Source organism: Callorhinus ursinus, unplaced genomic scaffold (assembly GCF_003265705.2).
Source record: "Callorhinus ursinus isolate GAN/ISIS: 27379988/994484 unplaced genomic scaffold, GSC_fseal_2.0 scaffold18, whole genome shotgun sequence".
Classification (NCBI taxonomy): domain Eukaryota; kingdom Metazoa; phylum Chordata; class Mammalia; order Carnivora; family Otariidae; genus Callorhinus; species Callorhinus ursinus.
The window spans coordinates 810,988-829,190 of record NW_027397080.1 but is presented as its reverse complement, the minus strand read 5'-3'; the positions used below and the strand labels follow the sequence as shown (position 1 = coordinate 829,190).

The window sequence follows — 18,203 nt, the reverse complement described above, 5'->3', positions numbered from 1 at the left end:
ATACTAATTTAAAAGTTAAATTTCATATCCAATTTAATTAATATTTTCTTCCCTTTGCAAGGTTTTGACAGGAGAGACTTGGAATAAGAAGGGGCATGATTTGCTTTTATTTTTCTTTTCTGTTTTCTGGCTTTTTTTTTCTTTGGTATGTTATGATAGGGAATAGGGTGATTGAAAAGGATAGGACTTTCTCTTAATTGGTACTGATCTAGTCCTGTATTGGTGGTTATTCCTTTTCTGGCTAAGACTAATTGCTCATCCATACACTGTAGCAGGCATCCCAGTGCTGGCTCTCTGATGTAGCTCATTTGTAAATTATTTTGGGGATGAGACCTTTCCCTCTCCATATTGTCTTCATATGGAATATTATTTCAGCTTGATATCTTCTAGGTCTTCCTTACTTTCCTCCAGCTGCTTGCTGGGGGTGTTTCCTGTGTGAGTGGCCAGCCCTTTTTGGTGGGTTATCAGCATTAGTGCCCAAACCCAGCTTCCTTCCATGGTTTGTCCTCGATGCATAGGTACTGTTTCATTCTTGACACACCAGATGGTGGGAATATAGACTGCTGTCTTGCTGCCTTCTTTTTGTATTAGCTATGCCTTCCAATTCTCCTTCCTCCCTGCTCACTTCTGTTACAGTTATCTTGACACATCATTTGCTTTAATGATACAGTGTCTGAATATCCCTTTTTATCCATTTACTACCAATTTATTTTATTTTAAATTTATTTTATTATTAACATAATGTATTATTTGTTTCAAAGGGTACAGGTCTGTGATTCATCAGTCTTACACAATACACAGCACTCACCACAGCACATACCCTCCCCAGTGTCTGTCACTCTGCCACTCCATCCCTCCCACCCCCCTCCACTCCAGCAACCCTCAGTTTATTTCCTGAGATTAAGAGTCTCTTATGGTTTGTCTCCCTCTCTAGTTTCTTCTTGTTTCATTTTTTCCTCTCTTCGCCTATGATCCTCTTCCTTGTTTCTCAAATTCCACATATCCGTGAGATCATATGATAATTGTCTTTTACTGATTGACTTATTTTGCTTAGCATAATACCTTCTAGTTCCATCCACGTTGTTGCAAATGGCAAGATTTCATTTTTTTTGACGGCTGCGTAATATTCCATTGTGTGTATATACCACATCTTCTTTATCCACTCATCTGTTGATGGACATCTGGGCTCTTTCCATAGTTTGGCTATTCTGGACATTGTTGCTATAAACATTGGGGTGCAGGTGCCCCTTCAGATTACTACATTTGTATCTTTGGGGTGAATACCCAGTAGTGCAATTGCTGGTTCGGAGAGTAGTTCTATTTTCAACTTTTTGAGGAACCTCCATACTGTTTTCCAGAGTGACTGCACCAGCTTGCATTCCCACCAACAGTGTAGGAGGGTTCCCCTTTCTCTGCATCCTTGCCAACATCTGCCATTTCCTGGCTTGTTAATTTTAGCCATTCTGACTGGTGTGAGGTGGTATCTCATTGTGGTTTTGATTTGTATTTTCCTGATGCTGAGTGATGTTGAGCACGTTTTCATGTGTCTGTTGGCCATTTGGATGTCTTTGGAAAAATGTTCATGTCTTCTGCCCATTTCTTGATTGGATTATTTGTTCCTTGGATGTTGAGTTTTTTTTTTTTTTTTAAGATTTTATTTATTTGACAGAGCGAGACACGGTGAGAGAAGGAACACAAACAGGGGGAGTGGGAGAGGGGGAAGAAGGCCTCCTGCAGAGCAGGGAGCCTGATGGTGGGGTTCAATCCCAGGACTCTGGGACCATGACCTAAGCCAAAGGCAGATGCTTAATGACTGAGCCACCCAGGCACCTCCCCTTGGGTGTTGAGTTTGAAAAATTCTTTATAGACTTTGGATACTAGCCTTTTATCTGATATGTCATTTGCAAATATCTTCTCCCATTCTGTCTGTTGTCTTTTGGTTTTGTTGACTGTTTCCTTTGCTGTGCAAAAGCTTTTTATCTTGATGAAGTCCCAAGAGTTCATTTTTGCCCTTGCTTCTCTTGCCTTTGGTGATGTATCCAGGAAGAAGTTGCTGTGGCTGAGGTCGAAGAGGTTGCTGCCTGTGTTCTCCTCAAGGATTTTGATGGATTCTTGTCTCACATTTAGGTCTTTCATCCATTTTGAGTCGATTTTTGCCTATGGTGTAAGAAAATGGTCCAGTTTCATTCTTCTGCATGTGGCTGTCCAATTTTTCCAGCACCATTTGTTGAAGAGACTGTCTTTTTTCCATTGGTTATTCTTTCCTGCTCTGTCAAAGATTAGTTGACCATAGAGTTGAGGGTCCATTTTTGGGCTCTCTCTTCTGTTCCATTGATCTATGTGTCTGTTTTTGTGGCAGTACCATACAGTCTTGATGATTACAGCTTGAAGTCCAGAATTGTGATGCCACCAGCTTTTCTTTTCTTTTTCAACATTCCTCTGGCTATTCGAGGTCTTTTCTGGTTCCATACAGATTTTAAGATTATTTGTTCCATTTCTGTGAAAAAAAGTGGGTGGTATTTTGATAGGGATTCCATTGAATGTGTAGATTGCTCTAGGTAGCATAGACATTTTAACAATATTTGTTCTTCCAGTCCATGAGCATGGAACGTTTTTCCATTTCTTTGTGTCTTACTCAATTTCTTTCATGAGTATTCTGTAGTTTTCTGAGTACAGATTCTTTGCCTCTTTGGATAGATTTATTCCTAGGTATCTTATAGTTTTTGGTGCAATTGTAAATGGGATCCACTCCTTAATTTCTCTTTCTTCTGTCTCACTGTTGGTGTTTAGAAATGCAACTGATTTCTGTGCATTGATTTTGTATCCTGCCACTTTCCTGAATTCCTGTATGAGTTCTAGTAGTTTTGGGGTTTTCTACATAAAGTATCCTATCATCTGCAAAGAGTGAGAGTTTGACTTCTTCTTTGCCAGTTCGGATGCCTTTTATTTCTTTTTGTTGTCTGATTGCTGAGGCTAGGACTTCTAATACTATGTTGAACAACAGTGGTGATAGTGGACCTCCCTGCCATGTTCCTGACCTTAGTGGGAAAGCTCTCAGTTTTTACCCTGTTGAGAATGATATTTGCTGTGGGTTTTCATAGATGGTTTTTATGATATTGAAGTATGTACCCTCTATCCCTACACTGTGAAGAGTTTTAATCAAGAAAGGATGCTCTACTCTGTCAAATGCTTTTTCTGCATCAATTGGGAGGATCATATCGTTCTTGTCCTTTCGTTATACAGTGTGTCACATTGATTTGCGAATGTTGAACCAAACTTGCAGCCCAGGAATAAATCCCACTTGGTTGTGGTGAATAATCCTTTTAATGTACTGTTGGATCCTATTTACTAGTATTTTGGTGAGAATTTTTGCATCCATGTTCATCAGGAATATTGGTCTGTAATTCTCCTTTTTGGTGGGTTCTTTGTCTGGTTTTGGGATCAAGGTAATGCTGGCCTCATAAAATGAGTTTGGAACTTTTCCTTCCGTTTCTCTTTTTTGGAACAGTTTCGGAAGAATAAGTATTAATTCTTCTTTATTTTTATTTTTTTATTTTTTTAATTTAATTTAATTTTTTAAAAGATTTGATTTATTTATTTGACAGAGAGACACAGCGAGAGCAGGAACACAAGCAGGGGGAGTGGGAGAGGGAGTAGCAGGCTTCCCGCTGAGCAGGGAGCCTGATATGGGACTTGATCCCAGGACCCTGGGATCATGACCTGAGCTGAAGGCAGACGCTTAATGACTGAGCCACCCAGGTGCCCTTAATTCTTCTTTAAATGCTTGGTAGAATTCCCCTGGGAAGTCATCTTGCCCTGGGCTCTTGTTTGTTGGGAGATTTTTTAATTACTGCTTCAATTTCCTTGCTGGTTATGGATCTGTTCAGGTTTTCTATTTCTTCCTGGTTCAGTTTTGGTAGTTTATACGTCTCTAGGAATGCATCCATTTCTTCCAGATTGTCTAATTTGTTGGCATATAGTTGTTTGTAATATGTTCTTAAAATTTTTTGTATTTCTTTGGTGTTGGTTGTGATCTCTCCTCTTTCATTCATGATTTTATTTATTTGGGTCCTTTCTCTTTTCTTTTTGATAAATCTGGCCAGGGGTTATCAATCTTATTAATTCTTTCAAAGAACCAGCTCCTAGTTTTGTTGATCTGTTCTACTGTTCTTTTGGTTCCTGTTTCACTGATTTCTGCTCTGATCTTTATTATTTCTCTTCTCCTGCTGGGTTTAGGCTTTATTTGCTGTTCTTCAACTCCTTTAGGTGTAGGGTTAGGTTGTGTATTTGAGATCTTTCTTGTTTTTGAGAAAGGCTTGTATGGCTATATACTTTCCTCTTAGGACCACCTTTGCTGCATCCCAAAGATTTTGAACAGTTGTGTTTTCATTTTCATTTGTTTCCATGAATTTTTAAAATTCTTCTTTAATTTCCTGGTTGACCCATTCATTCTTTAGTAGGATGCTCTTTAGCCTCCATGTATTTGAGTTCTTTCCGACTTTCCTATTGTGATTGAGTTCTAGTTTCAAAGCATTGTGATCTGAAAATATGCAGAGAATGGTCCCAGTCTTTTGGTACCAGTTGAGACCTGATTTGTGACCCAGGATGTGATCAATTCTGGAGAATGTTCCATGTGCACTAGAGAAGAATGTGTATTCTGTAGTTTTGGGATGGAATGTCCTGAATATATCTGTGAAGTCCATCTGGTCCAGTGTGTCATTTAAAGCCTTTATTTCCTTGTTGATCTTTTGCTTAGTTGATCTGTTCATTGCAGTGAGGGGGGGTGTTAAAGTCCCCTACTTTTACTGTATTATTGTAGAGGTGTTTCTTTGATTTTGTTATTAATTGGCTTATATAATTGGCTGCTCCCATGTTAGGGGTATAAATATTTACAATTGTTAGATCTTCTTGTTGGATAGACTTTTAAGTAGGATATAGTGTCCTTCCTCATCTCTTACTAGTCTTTGGTTTAAAATCTAATTTGTCTGATATAAGGATTGCCACCCCAGCTTTCTTTGATGTCCATTAGCATGATAAGTGGTTTTCCACCCCCTCACTTTCAATCTGGAGTTGTCTTTGGCTCTAAAATGAGTCTCTTACAGACAGTATATCAATGGGTCTTGTTTTTTTATCCATTCTGATACCCTGTGTCTTTTTAATTGGGGCATTTAGCCCCAATAGTTACATTCAGGGTAACTATTGAAAGATATGAATTTAGTGCCATTGTATTGCCTGTAAGGTGACTGTTATTGTATATTGTCTCTGTTCCTTTCTGGTCTGTGTTACTTTTGGGCTCTCTCTTTGCTTAGAGGACCCCTTTTAATACTTTTTGTAGGGTTGGCTTGATGATTGCAAATTCTTTTAGTTTCTGTTTGTCCTTGAAGCTTTTTATCTCTCCTTTTATTTTCAGTGACAGCCTAGCTGGATAAAGTATTCTTGGCTGCATATTTTTCTCATTTATTACCCTGAATATATCATGCCAGTCCTTTCTGGCCTGCCAGGTCTCTGTGGATAGGTCTGCTGCCAATCTAATGTTTCTACCGTTGTAGGTTACAGACCTCTTGTCCTGAGCTGCTTTCAGGATTTTCTCTTTGTCTCTGAGATTTGTATGTTTTACTATTAGATGTTGGGGTGTTGGCCTATTTTCACTGATTTTGAGGGAGGCTTCTCTGAGCCTCCTGGATTTTGATGCCTGTTTCCTTCCCCAAATTAGGGAAATTATCTGCCATAATTTGCTCCAGTAATACCATTTGCCCCCGCCCCTTTCTTTTTCTTCTGGGATCCCAATTATTCTAATGTTTTGCTTTATGGTATCACTTATCTCTTGAATTCTCCCCTCATGATCCAGTAGTTGCTTATCTCTCTTTTTCTCAGCTTCTTCATTCTCCATCATTTGGTCTCCTATGTCACTAATTCTTTCTTCTGCCTCATTTATCCTAGCAGTCAGAGCCTCCAGTTTTGATTGCATCTCATTAATAGCCTTTTTGATTTCAGCTTGATTAGATTTTATTTCTCCAGAAAAGGATTCTCTCGTGTCTTCTATGTTTTTTTCAAGTCCAGCTAGTATCTTTATAATCGTTACTCTGAACTCTAGTTCCAACATCTTACTAATGTCCATATTGATTAGGTCCCTGGCAGTCGGTACTGCCTCTTGTTCTATTTTTTTTTTTTAAGATTTTATTTATTTATTTGACAGGGAGAGAGACATGAGAGAGGGAACACAAGCAGGGGGAGTAGGAGAGGGAGAAGCAGGCTTCCCGCAGAGCAGGGAGCCCCATGCGGGGCTCAATCCCAGGACCGAGATCATGACCTGAGCCGAAGGCAGTCGCTTAACCAACTGAGCCGCCCAGATGCCCCTCTTGTTCTATTTTTTGAAGTGAGTTTTTCTGTTTTATCGTTTTGTCGAGAGAAGAATAGATGAATGAGAGAACAAAATGCTGAAAGGGTAACAACGACCCCAGAGAAATACACACTAAACAAATCAGCAGAGTCCTGAAACCAGGGGGGAAAGAAAAAAGAAAAAAAAAATAGAATATGATCAGGCTGGTGAATAGAACAGAGCCATACACTGGATTTTGGGTGTATTTTGGTGTGTTAGAAGAAACTGGATCCCGAAAGTTTAAAGAAAGAAAAACATAAATATATAAAATATATAATATACACACACAAAAAATAAGGTTAAATACAATGAAGGGATGGGATACAATTGTAAAAATAAAAGTGAAAGGGCGCCTGGGTGGCTCAGTTGGTTAAGCGACTGCGTTCGGCTCAGGTCCTGATCCTGGAGTCCCGGGATCGAGTCCCGCATCGTGCTCCCTGCTCAGCAGGGAGTCTGCTTCTCCCTCTGACCCTCTTCCCTCTCGTGCTCTCTATCTCTCATTCTCTCTCTCTCAAATAAATAAATAAAATCTTTAAAAAAAATAAAAGTGAAAAAAAGATTTACAAAAGGAATTGATAAGAAGTTGGTTGAAAAAAAGAAAAGAAAAATAAAAAAAAAAAAAGAATTTGATCATGCTGGTGAATAAAACAAAGCCATACACTAGATTTTGGGTATATTTTGGTGTGTTAGAAGATACTGTGTCCCAAAATTTTAAAGAAAGAAAAACATACATACATATATATGTAAGATGTACATATATATAATATACATATACACACAAAAAGGTTAAATACAATGAAGGGATTGAATATGATTGTAAAAGTTAAAATTAAAAAATTTTAAAGGAATTGATAAGTTGGTTGATAAAGGAAATAAGAACAATTCAAAAAAATTTTTAAAAATTAAAGTTGAAAGACTAGAATCATGGGGAAAAAGCCATGGATTCTATGTGCTCTATTCCCCTAGCACTGGAATTTTGTCGTTCTCTTTGATAGGTAAACTTGGTCTTGGCTGGATGGTCTTGCGGATCTTCTGGGGAAGGGGCCTGTTGCAGTGATTCTTAAAAGTCTTTGCCCAAGGCAGAATCAAGCAGCCCTTGCCCAGGGCCAGGCTAAGGAGTCTGCTTGGGTTTGCCCAGTAGCTTTTATTCCCTGAAGGCTTTCCTTACAGCTTTGGAGGATGAGAGTGAAAATGGCGGCCTCCCAATTTCCACCCTGGAGGAGTGGAGAACTCCAGGCCCCACTTCTCAGTGCGCCCCTAGAGAAAAGCAGTCTGTCACTCCCGTCTCCCCAGTCTCTGGCCACACCCTGTGCTCACCCGGCCTGTGACCCAACGTTTCTATCTCTGGCACTCGACCCTGTTTGGAGTCTCCAAACCCAGCAGATCCCTGTGGTGTGCTCCTGCACTGCTCCTCCCGGGGGAAGAAGGGGAGTCTCCCTGAATCTGTTGCTTGTTGGGTCCCTGCTCAAAGAGTAGTGGCCCGACTGTGCCAGGTATCATGGTTTATGGCAACTCTGAGCTGGCTTCCCTGCTCCTATACCTGGGAGCTCTGCTGCACTCAGGCACCCCTGATCTTCCTGTGACCACAAGAGTCCTGAGACCACGCTGTCCCAGTGAGGGTTCCACCTCCTGCTTAGCCACTGGAGCAGAGTCCCTCAGCGGAGCAGACTTCTAAAAGTTCCAGTTTTGTGCTCTGCTGCTCTATCACTTGCCAGTAGCGGCTTAAGGAGGCTCCCTTCCCCCAGGGTCTATCTCTGGAATATTTCCTCAGATTCACTTCTCTGCATGTCCTACCTTCCAGAAAGTGGTCACTTTTCTGATCATGGAATTGCTGCTATTTTTTTTTTTTTTAAAGATTTTATTTATTTGAGAGAGAATGAGATAGAGAGGATGAGGGGGGGCGGGCCAGAGGGAGAAGCAGACTCTCCGCTGAGCAGGGAGCCTGATGTGGGACTTGATCCTGGGACTCCAGGATCATGACCTGAGCTGAAGGCAGTTGCTTAACCAACTGAGCCACCCAGGCACCCCGAATTGCTGCTATTCTTTTCTTCAATTTCCTGTTGAGTTCGTAGGTGTTCAGAATGGTTTTATAACTATCTACCTGAATTCCTGGGACCAGATGAAATTTAGGTCTCCTATTCCTTTGCCATCTTATACTCCTCCCCCCATTTACTACCAATTAAAAAAATACTGTTCCTTGTTTCTTCTGTTATTTTTCTTTAACTTCACTTTTATTTTTTATGCATGGGCATTTATAAATTACATTCTGGATAGCCACCACCAACCAATATTGGCACTTTCCCATGTTTGTGAACCCACCAATCACACCGAATGACCTTAGAGGGTTTTTTTTTTTAAATCTTAAGGAGGTTGGCATTTTTCCGTTCTTTTCCCCCCTGTGGCTTTTACTAGTTACTTGAATCTTGTTCTTCAAACAGCAGGTAATACAGATTTTAGTTGTTTCTTTTTGTTTCTCATTTTGTCTTTGTACTGTCCATATCACTTTGATGTGCAACTTGTTTGTGTTTGTTATAGCTTCCTTTGTTGAAATATGAAAGATGTCTCATTATCTTATTTTTTTCAAAATAGTCTTTTTTTTAAACTTTTTAAAAAATATTTTATTTATTTATTTGACAGAGAGAGAGATAGTGGGAGCAGGAACACAAGCCAGGGGAGTGGGAGAGGGAGAAGCAGGCTTCCTGCGGAGCAAGGAGCCCGATGTGGGGCTTGATCCCAGGACCCTGGGATCACGACCTGAGCAGAAGGCAGATGCTTAACGACTGAGCCACCCAGGCACCCCAAAATAGTTTCTCTTTTAATGCTGACAGTTAGGTGAGTGTTTGCTTCAAAATGTCTGAAATTTTTTTTTTTTTTAAGATTTTGTTTATTCATTTGAGAGAGACAGAGATAGTGACAGAGATAGAGAGCGCACAAGCCAGGAGGAGAGGGAGAAGCAGGCTCCTTGAGCTGGGAGCCCAACATGGGGCTTGATCCCAGGACCCTGGATCGTGACCTGAGCCGAAGGGAGAATCTTAACCTACTGAGCCACCCAGGCACCCCCACAATGTCTGAATCTTGATGATATGTTGGACACTGCTTACTGAGTGAAGAGGAGCAGGCATTGGGATGGAGTGGGATGAACTGGATTAAAATAAAGGCAAAAAGGAGGCCCTCTCAATGTTTCATATTGTCTGCATTTTCTCCATAGTACTTCATGCTTTTTCATTGAAATATATTTAGCTCCTATCATAGACCTGTAAAGAAAGCTCTACATTTTATTTTAGCATTGACTGTTAGAGGCATTTCTAACTTTGTGTAACAGGTAAAGGAAGGTCTGCTATTTATCATTTTTTAAAAACTAAAATAGGCTTTTCTTTACTGGATATAGGAAGAGTGAATAGGAGGAGAAAAGTAAATAAACATAACTAGACATGTACTCATTGTGGAAAAAGACTTATTTTTTTACTTTTTTTATTTATTTTTTTGGGGGGGCAGATAGAGAAGGAGGGGGGAAGGGGCAGAGGGAAAGGGAGAGAGAGAATCTCAAGCCGATTCCCTGCTGAGTGTGGAGCCTGACTTGGGGCTTGATCCCATGACCCTGAGATAAAGACCTGAGTCAAAACTAAAGAGTTGGATGCTCAACCAACTGAGCCACCCAGGCGCCCCTTTGACATTTTTTTTTTTTTTAAAGATTTTATTCATTTATTTGACAGAGAGAGAGCACAAGTAGGCAGAGCAGTAGGCAGAGGGAGAGGCTCGCTGAACAGAGAGCCTGATGTGGGGCTTGATCCCAGGACTCTGGGATCATGACCTGAGCTGAAGGCAGACATTTAACCAACTGAACCACCCAGGTGCTCCCCTTTGACATTTTATAATCAGTGTCCCACAGCCTTCATAGCATACCCAAACAGCTAAGAAGTATGTTTCTGGCTTTAGCTGTTGAGGAGAAAGTGTAAAATGCTGGCACTTTTTAACTGCAATGAATGTTGTAGAGATGTTTAATACAAAGTCCTTACACTTTCAAAAAAGACATTACGGACTTATATTTTACCTTTTTTTTCTTTGAAGGATGTGATAGCTGGACTTAGTCCCCTGCTTTTTAGGAAGCTCAGTAATCCTGACATATTTTCATCCACCGGAAAAGCTAAACTCCAACGACAACTTAGTCAGGATGACTGTAAGTTGCGGAGAGGAAGCCTGGCCAGTTCGCTGTCGGGTGAGTATCTAATTTTGTTTTTTAAGAAATGTGGGACTGTGTTGTCAATATTTAAGGGTATATCAACTGACTTAGCATCTTCATGGCTTCTTCTCTGGTGGTAGTTTTGTATAGAACACTTATGGGTAAGGCCATCTTCCTCTCTTTACTACTTCCTCATGACATCTCTGAATGGTAGCCTCCTCAACCTGCTAGATATTTTCTTTTTGACCACTATCACTGGTTATTCTCTTTGAATTTGACTTTTGCTCTCTGCTCACTTCTGTGGACTTCACATCCTTTACTTCTTTTGATTTTTTTTTTTCCCATTTTCAAAATCTGTTCCAAAGCCTGCAGTGCCTCCCCACCTTCCCCATAGAAAAGTCTTTAAAAAATTCAAGGGGAAGAAGTTATACAAGGAAGTCATGGTCCAAATAGGAAACAATTAAAATGTAACATAATTTTAAGCAATCAATAGAATATTAAAAAAAGAGAATCCATTTGGCCTCAGCCAAAAATACTAGATTAGTAGAGAAGAAAATATAATCCTCCTGTACTTGCCAGTTGTAAATTTCTTTTTAGTTTGTCCTTTTCAGGGCTGTTCCCTTGGCTTTATCTTTCTACTCTCATTGAAATTGTTATTTTGCCAAGCATGTATTTAATCACATAGAGCCATTTTTTTGTTTTCATAGTATTCTGTTCTTTTAAGGATGTATTACCTTATAAATATTGTATGAATAAATAGAATTTTGATTTTTGTATTAATTTTTTTAGAAGTTTTCTTTTGTTTCTGAATCAACTCTTTTGAGCACCTAATAACCCGAATCCATTGCCTTGTTCTGAGATGCCATATCCCTTCTATCTTGTGGGGCAGTTGGCTATTGGTTACTGGGTGGTACAATGTGAGAATGTGGTTGTGTTTGAGCCTTTATAGATTTTCAGTTAATCTGAGTTCAGCCTTACATCTTAATTTTATGTCCTCTTTGGTATCTTGGCATTTCTGAGTACTGAATTTATCTAAGATTTTGTAGGGTAGCCTACTATCTCATTTAACTGTCATTTAACTGCAACCTCCTCTGTGCTTATTATACCTTGTGTCTTTCTTTGCCCAGTTCCATTGGTTATGATTCATCTGTTTTAGATTTCCCTAAATTTATTCATCTCCTCAGTTAATCCCCCCTCCCTCCTTATAGGCTTTGTTTGTTTTACTTCTTTATTCTCGTTTACTGTCCTGGGTGACAAAAGATAAAAGTATGTGCTCAGTTAGCCATGTTTAACTGGGAATATTCGCATATTAGCCTCTTGAATCATTGTAAGAATAATTAGAATTTTTAAGTTTTTTTTTCTGAGTTATTTCTTTACTAAAGGGCTAGTGTCTCCATTTGTATTGTTCCTTCTGTCTCATGTTGTTTGTTTTCCTCAAGTTCTTGGCAATCCGTGGTACATTTCAAGCCCAGACTAGTATATGTCCAAATGGGTTTCTTTTGCGGGTGCATAAACCTCTTTCTCCAGCAAGCCCTTATTTTGAAGGGAGATAGAGATATGATACTAGCCTTTGTGTATATGGAAAGGATAAGTCAAGGAGCTAGCTTTCCTTTAGAATATATAGATGAGGAGTAGGCAGATGATCTGGAGAACTTGACAACATTTGCAGAAGGAAAACAGGCAGGCCGTCTCTACTCTGGCCTTATGGGAGTTTTGAGTAGAGAACTATTATTTGTAGAGGGTTTTATGGGAAGGCTTTCCAATAAACATACATTTGCAAACAGACTTGAAAGATAACTAGATTTTTAAAAAACATTGCATTTTTTCTGATCAAAAAAGTAAATATGCTAGTAGTAGAAAATCTGAGTTCGAAGACATGCATTATGTTAAAGTGAAAAGTTCTTCTTAATCTTTACTTTCTTTCGTCTCCCTTCCTCCAACCATTTATATATACTCCATTATATTTAAATATACATTTAGAAATTTATGTAAATATACACAAACTTTTTTTTTTTTTTTTTTATAAAATTAGGGGGAACTGGGTGTCTCAGTTGTTGAGTATCTGCCTTCAGCTCAGGTCATGATCCCAGGGTTCTGGGATCGAGCCCTGCATCGGGCTCCCTGCTCAGCCGGGAGTTTGCTTCTCCCTCTCATGCTCCCCCTGCTTGTGTTCCCTCTCTCACTGTGTCTCTCTGTCAAATAAATAAATAAATAAATCTTGAAAAAAAAATACATAAATAAAAATTGGGATCATGTGCCACACACTTCCTTTCTGCTTTCTTTACTCAACAGGAAATGTTGAACATTTTTCTCTTGACTGCATTTTGAGCTGCCTCATTATTTTTAATGGGTTCAGTATTTCATTATGTGGAGATACTATAATTTCTTTAAATTGTAATGAACATTTATTTTCAGTTTTATTCTGGTGAACATTGCTAAGGTGAGCATTATGGTCTATTTTTTTCATTATACTACATTACTACAGGTGGAATGCTGGGTCCAAACATATTAAAATTTTAGTGAGTTTTGTTAAATTGCCCTCCAAATAATTTGCATCACATTTTGTTTGCAATAAAAGGATATGTTGTACCAAAAACAAAACTAAAAATTCCTTTTGCTCACACCTTTATTACAGTGGGTATTTCCATGTTGAATAGGATTTTGCCAGGAAGAGGAAAGGTTTTCAAGTGAATTGGGTGACCAAGATAAACCCAGGTGAAAATACAGAGCATAATATTGAAGTTGAGTGAGCAAATGGGTGTGGAAAAGAGTTGAAGGAGATGAGGCCAGGAAGATAATCTGGATTTATAGAGGAGGATCTCTTTAATTTTTAAAAAAGTTTGGCTAATTTTGAATAGTAGAGAGTCATCAGAAGTTTTTTTAGGGCAGGGAATGATATCACATTTGTTTTGGTTAAATCACTAGCAGCAATGTGAGGAACATTAAGATGGAAGAGATTGAAATAGGACTTGCACCTCAATTAGAAAGTCATTGCAATTCTTGATACTCAGTCTTTTATAAGTGACTTTCTTGCAGTCTTTCATTGGGATTAAGGTAGTCAGTCAGTCAACCTGGACTGAACACATGGAGTCTGGCCAGAGCATTATAGAATCAGTGTTCATCTTCTGGAAACCTGCGGACCAAACTTGTCTAGGAGAAGCTGTCAGCTCCACTCATGTTGCATTGAGTTGGTGAGAAACCAAGTAACGTGGAAGGGACTGGAAAACTCAGCCTGCTAGGGGGGGTGCTGGCATGGTGGTATTACAGAGAATTTAAAATAGTTCAGTTTCAGTATTCCATTTACAATTCTCCTCTCCAAGACAGTTGGAATTTTTAAAGGGCTACAGATTCTAAAATGAATATGGCAGAACTTCATTTTGTTTTGGATCACTATATTTTTATCCACTTGATATCATTGTAATATTTTCATTCATTAATTAATAAATAATTACAAGTGTATTTTCCAAACCTTGTGTTTGAAGGTAAGCAGCTGCTCCCCTTGTCCAGCAGTGTACATAGCAGTGTGGGACAGGTGACTTGGCAGTCTTCAGGAGAAGCATCAAACCTGGTTCGAATGAGGAACCAGTCCCTTGGACAATCTGCACCTTCTCTTACTGCTGGTTTGGTAAGTGTTAGTAAAGACAGTCCCTTGCTCTATGAACAAATTCTTGATTGCCATGCCACATTTATTATTTTTCTTTTTAGGATTTGGATAGTTTAATTTTTCAAAGTAAAGTATAGAAAAAATGGAATTTAATTGAATGTATTCTGATTGCTCTCTTATGCTGTCACTGGTACTGATTATGTAGGGAGAGTCCAGAAAAAGACTTAGTATGGTTGATTGAATGAATAAATTTTCTGGGAAAGAGCTTTCTTTTTTTAAAGATTTTATTTATTTGAGAGAGCGAGACAGAGATAGCGAGAGAGAGCATGAGGGGGGAAGGAGAAGGAGAAGCAGGCTTCCTGCTCAGGGAGCCCGAGGTGGGGCTTGATCCCAGGATCCAGGGATTATGACCTGAGCCGAAGGCAGACGCTTAACGGACTGAGCCACCCAGGCGTCCCTAAGTAAAGAGCTTTCTAATAGACAGGATTCTTAACCTTGTGAAGTTATGTTGCTTCTTTGTATAGTTCTGTGATACACATATTTAGTACATGAGGATAGGGTAGTGGGCAGTTTAGTGTATTTTGGATGCAAGAATGAGCCTTTTCTTTGTCTAGGATTTGTATGATAGAATCTAACAAAGTTAAGCTGTGTAGTCTGGGCAAGTTGTTTTCTGCCTGTGATTGCATCTTCTACCCTTTTATCCTCAATACCTCTGCCTTTTTATTGAAGGTACCCATTGACTTCCTGCTGATCTCACATTCTTCCTAAAGGACAAGGCACACTAGTAATTTTCAGGGTACAATAACAGAAACTTGTTTCCATTAAAATATAATTTCATCTGTTCTTTGGGATTATAAATCTTTTGGGTTGACATGTATAGATTAGAAAGCTTTGTCCGTTTGTCATTCTGGAAAGTGGGGATGGGGAAATAGTCTTCTTATAGCAGGTGGGGAGGTAATTTTTGGATCAGAAGATTTCCTTATGACCTGAAGTTTGTGACTCTTAGGCCATAGGAAGATTCAGGAACTTTCCCACTCCCTAAATTTTATTTTGAAAATTTCAAATACAGTGAATACCCACATAAATTTACTTAGATTGGTCAATTTGGTTGTAACTTACATTTTGCCACATTTGCTTTATCTGTGTATATGTATGTATTTTTTTCCCCCTGAAACATGTCAAAGCAAGTCACAGACCTTATGATACCTCACTCTTAAGTATTTTTTTGTAAGACCAAGGACAATCTCCTAAATAACCACAATATATTATCAGATCCAGGAAGTTTTACATCAATTTAATAATAGCATCTAACAGATAAGATATTCAAATTTTCCTCACTTGTTCTCAGCATGTCTATTAAAGCCTCATATCTTCTTCCTTTTAATCTCTGGAATATAAAAACATATATATAGATCTATGTACCCTATCATAGAGATTGATTAATTTAGATTTTGAAGTAATCTCTTGGGGCTCCTGGGTAACTCAGTCGGTTAAGCATCTGCCTTTGGCTCAGGTCATGATCCCGGGGTCCTGGGGTCGAGCCGTATGAGGCTCCCTGCTCAGTGGGGAGTCTGCTTCTCCCTCTGTCCCTCCCCCTCTTCATGCTCTCTCTTTCTCTCTCAAATAAATAAAACCATAAAACAAAAAAATTGTAATCTCTACACCCATCATGGGGCTCAAACTTACAATCCCTGAGATCCGGAGTTACACTGTACTGATGGAGCCAGCGAGGGACCCCCGCATAATAGAGATTTTGATCCAGTGGGACTGGGGTGGTCCTAGGGATCAGTATTTTCTTTAAAGCATTATAACTGGTTCTAACATGCACCCTTTTGAGAGTTAACTGCCACTAAAATAAAGCTGAATGTTTTATTTTAAGGTGTTGTGGTGCAGAGGGAATTCCTGGACTGAGGTTGCTGGAGTCCTAGCCTAGGCCAACCGAAGTAGAGTATTCCTGAATTACTTTTTCTTTTTAAAGGCTTATTGAGATATAATTCACGTAAGATACAATTTACCCAATTAAACTGTACTCTTCAGTGATTTTTAGTATATTCACAGATATGTGCAGCCATCATTATAGCCAATTTTAGAACATTTTAATCACTTCAGAGAGAATCCCTGTACCCTTTAGCTGTCACCTCTTTACCCTCCCATCCCCCAGCCCTATGTAACCAGTAATCTGCTTTCTGCCTCTGAACATTTGCCTATTCTGTACATTTCATATAAATTGAGTCCTACAATTTGTGACCTTTTGTGACTGGCTTCTTTCAGTTAGCATGATGTTTTTAAGGTCTATCTACATTGTAGCATGAAAGTATTTCGTTCCTTTTTATCACTGAACAATATTCCATTGTATGGATATACCACATTTTGTCTGTCAGATGATGGATATTTGGGTTGTTGCTACTTTTTGACTGTGATGAATAATGCTTCTATGAACATTTGTTTAAAGATTTTCATGTGGACATATTTTCATTTTTCTTGGGTATATACTTAGGAGTAGGATTGTTGGGTTGTATGGTAACTCTGTTTTTAACGTTTTGAGGAATGGCCAGATTGTTTTACAAAGTGACTGTACCATTTTACATTCCTACCAGCAGTGTGTGAGGGGTTTGATTTCTTTACATCCTCACTAATACTATTGTCTGTCTTTGATTTTAGCAATCATAGTGGGTCTGAAGTGATATCTTGTGGTTTTGATTCACATTTTCCTAATGACTGATGACATTGAGCATCTTTTAATGTGATTATTGGCTATTTGCAAACATTCTTGAAGAAATGTCTATTCATATTTTTTGCCCATTTAAAAAGTTGGTTTATTTATCTATTTTGTATATGGATTTGTAAAAGCATTATTTCTTTAGACCTCTATTTAGTTACTTCTCCCAAGGATCTGCTTTTTGTTTTCTCCTGTGCCTTTCTTTCCTGAGCTATTCACTTATCTCTAGTAACTTCAGACTAGTTCCTCCCTTTCCATTCTCCCATCCAAGGATATTTTATGTGGCACATTTTTTTTTTTAAGATTTTATTTATTTATTTGACAGAGAAAGCGAGAGGGAACACAAGCAAGGGAGTGGCAGAGGGAGAAGCAGGTTTCCCGCTGAGCAGGGAGCCCGACGTGGGACTCGATCCCAGGACCCTGGGATCATGACCTGAGCCGAAGGCAGATGCTTAACGACTGAGCCACCCAGGCAGCCCTTATGTGGCACATTTGCTAGTTAGTATTGAATATCTTTTCCTGCTTTGAGTTACCCCACACTAGAATATACCTGGGTGCTGTCATCCCAGCTTCTGGCTGTGACATTTCTGAAGAATCTCTCCTACCATGTATTCTCATTCTTAATAGACTTATTGCTACATAGACCCAGCCTCCAAGGAATTTTTGGGTCAACAGGAGTCATATATAACAAATAATTTTAACATTTCAACATTGAATGAACTGTCGATTATGACTTGAAACATAACTAAAAGGGGACAAGAATAATTATTCTTGGGTATAATTATTGGGGAGATAAGTTTGCTGGAGGTTAGACTTGACCAGAGTCTGGAGAATGGATAGCCAAAAGCTTAATGTAGCAAATATTTTCTTTTTCTTTTTAAAGAATTTATTTATTTATTTGAGAGCGTGTATACATGAGCGGTGGTGGGTGGGAAGCAGAGGGAGAGGGAGAGAGAATCTGAAGCCGACTCCATGATGAGGTGGAGCCCGACATGGGGCTCCATCTCACTACCGAGAGATTGTCATCTGAGCTGAAAGCAGGAGTCAGTTGCTTAACTGACTGAACCACCCAGGCACTCCTATTTATTTATTTTTTAAAGCAGGGAGGGGCAGAGTGAGAGGGAGAGAGAGTCCTAAGAAGCCCCATGGTGCTGAGCACAGAGCCCCACACAGGGCTTGATCTCATAACCCTGAGATCATGACCTGAGCCCAAACCAAGAGTTGACATTTAACCAACTGTGCTACGCTGGTACCCTGCAAATATTTTCATTTTGAGGCCATCTAGGTGATAGGTGTTTATGAAAGATTTTTAGACTTCTCC

The 18,203-nt window shown here is 39.2% G+C and overlaps 1 protein-coding gene across 5 annotated transcripts in view; it reads left to right on the top strand.

The window, feature by feature from the left end:
* The window catches only part of MAST2 (microtubule associated serine/threonine kinase 2), a 215,286-nt gene that overhangs the window by 25,595 nt on the left and 171,488 nt on the right, over positions 1 to 18,203 (top strand). For all 5 annotated transcript variants that reach the window (XM_073902677.1, XM_025856596.2, XM_073902678.1 and 2 more), the window contains exons 2-3: positions 10,448 to 10,595; positions 14,042 to 14,184. In XM_073902677.1, coding sequence (XP_073758778.1) covers positions 10,448 to 10,595; positions 14,042 to 14,184 — 291 coding nt within the window. The remainder of the gene's footprint in view (positions 1 to 10,447; positions 10,596 to 14,041; positions 14,185 to 18,203) is intronic.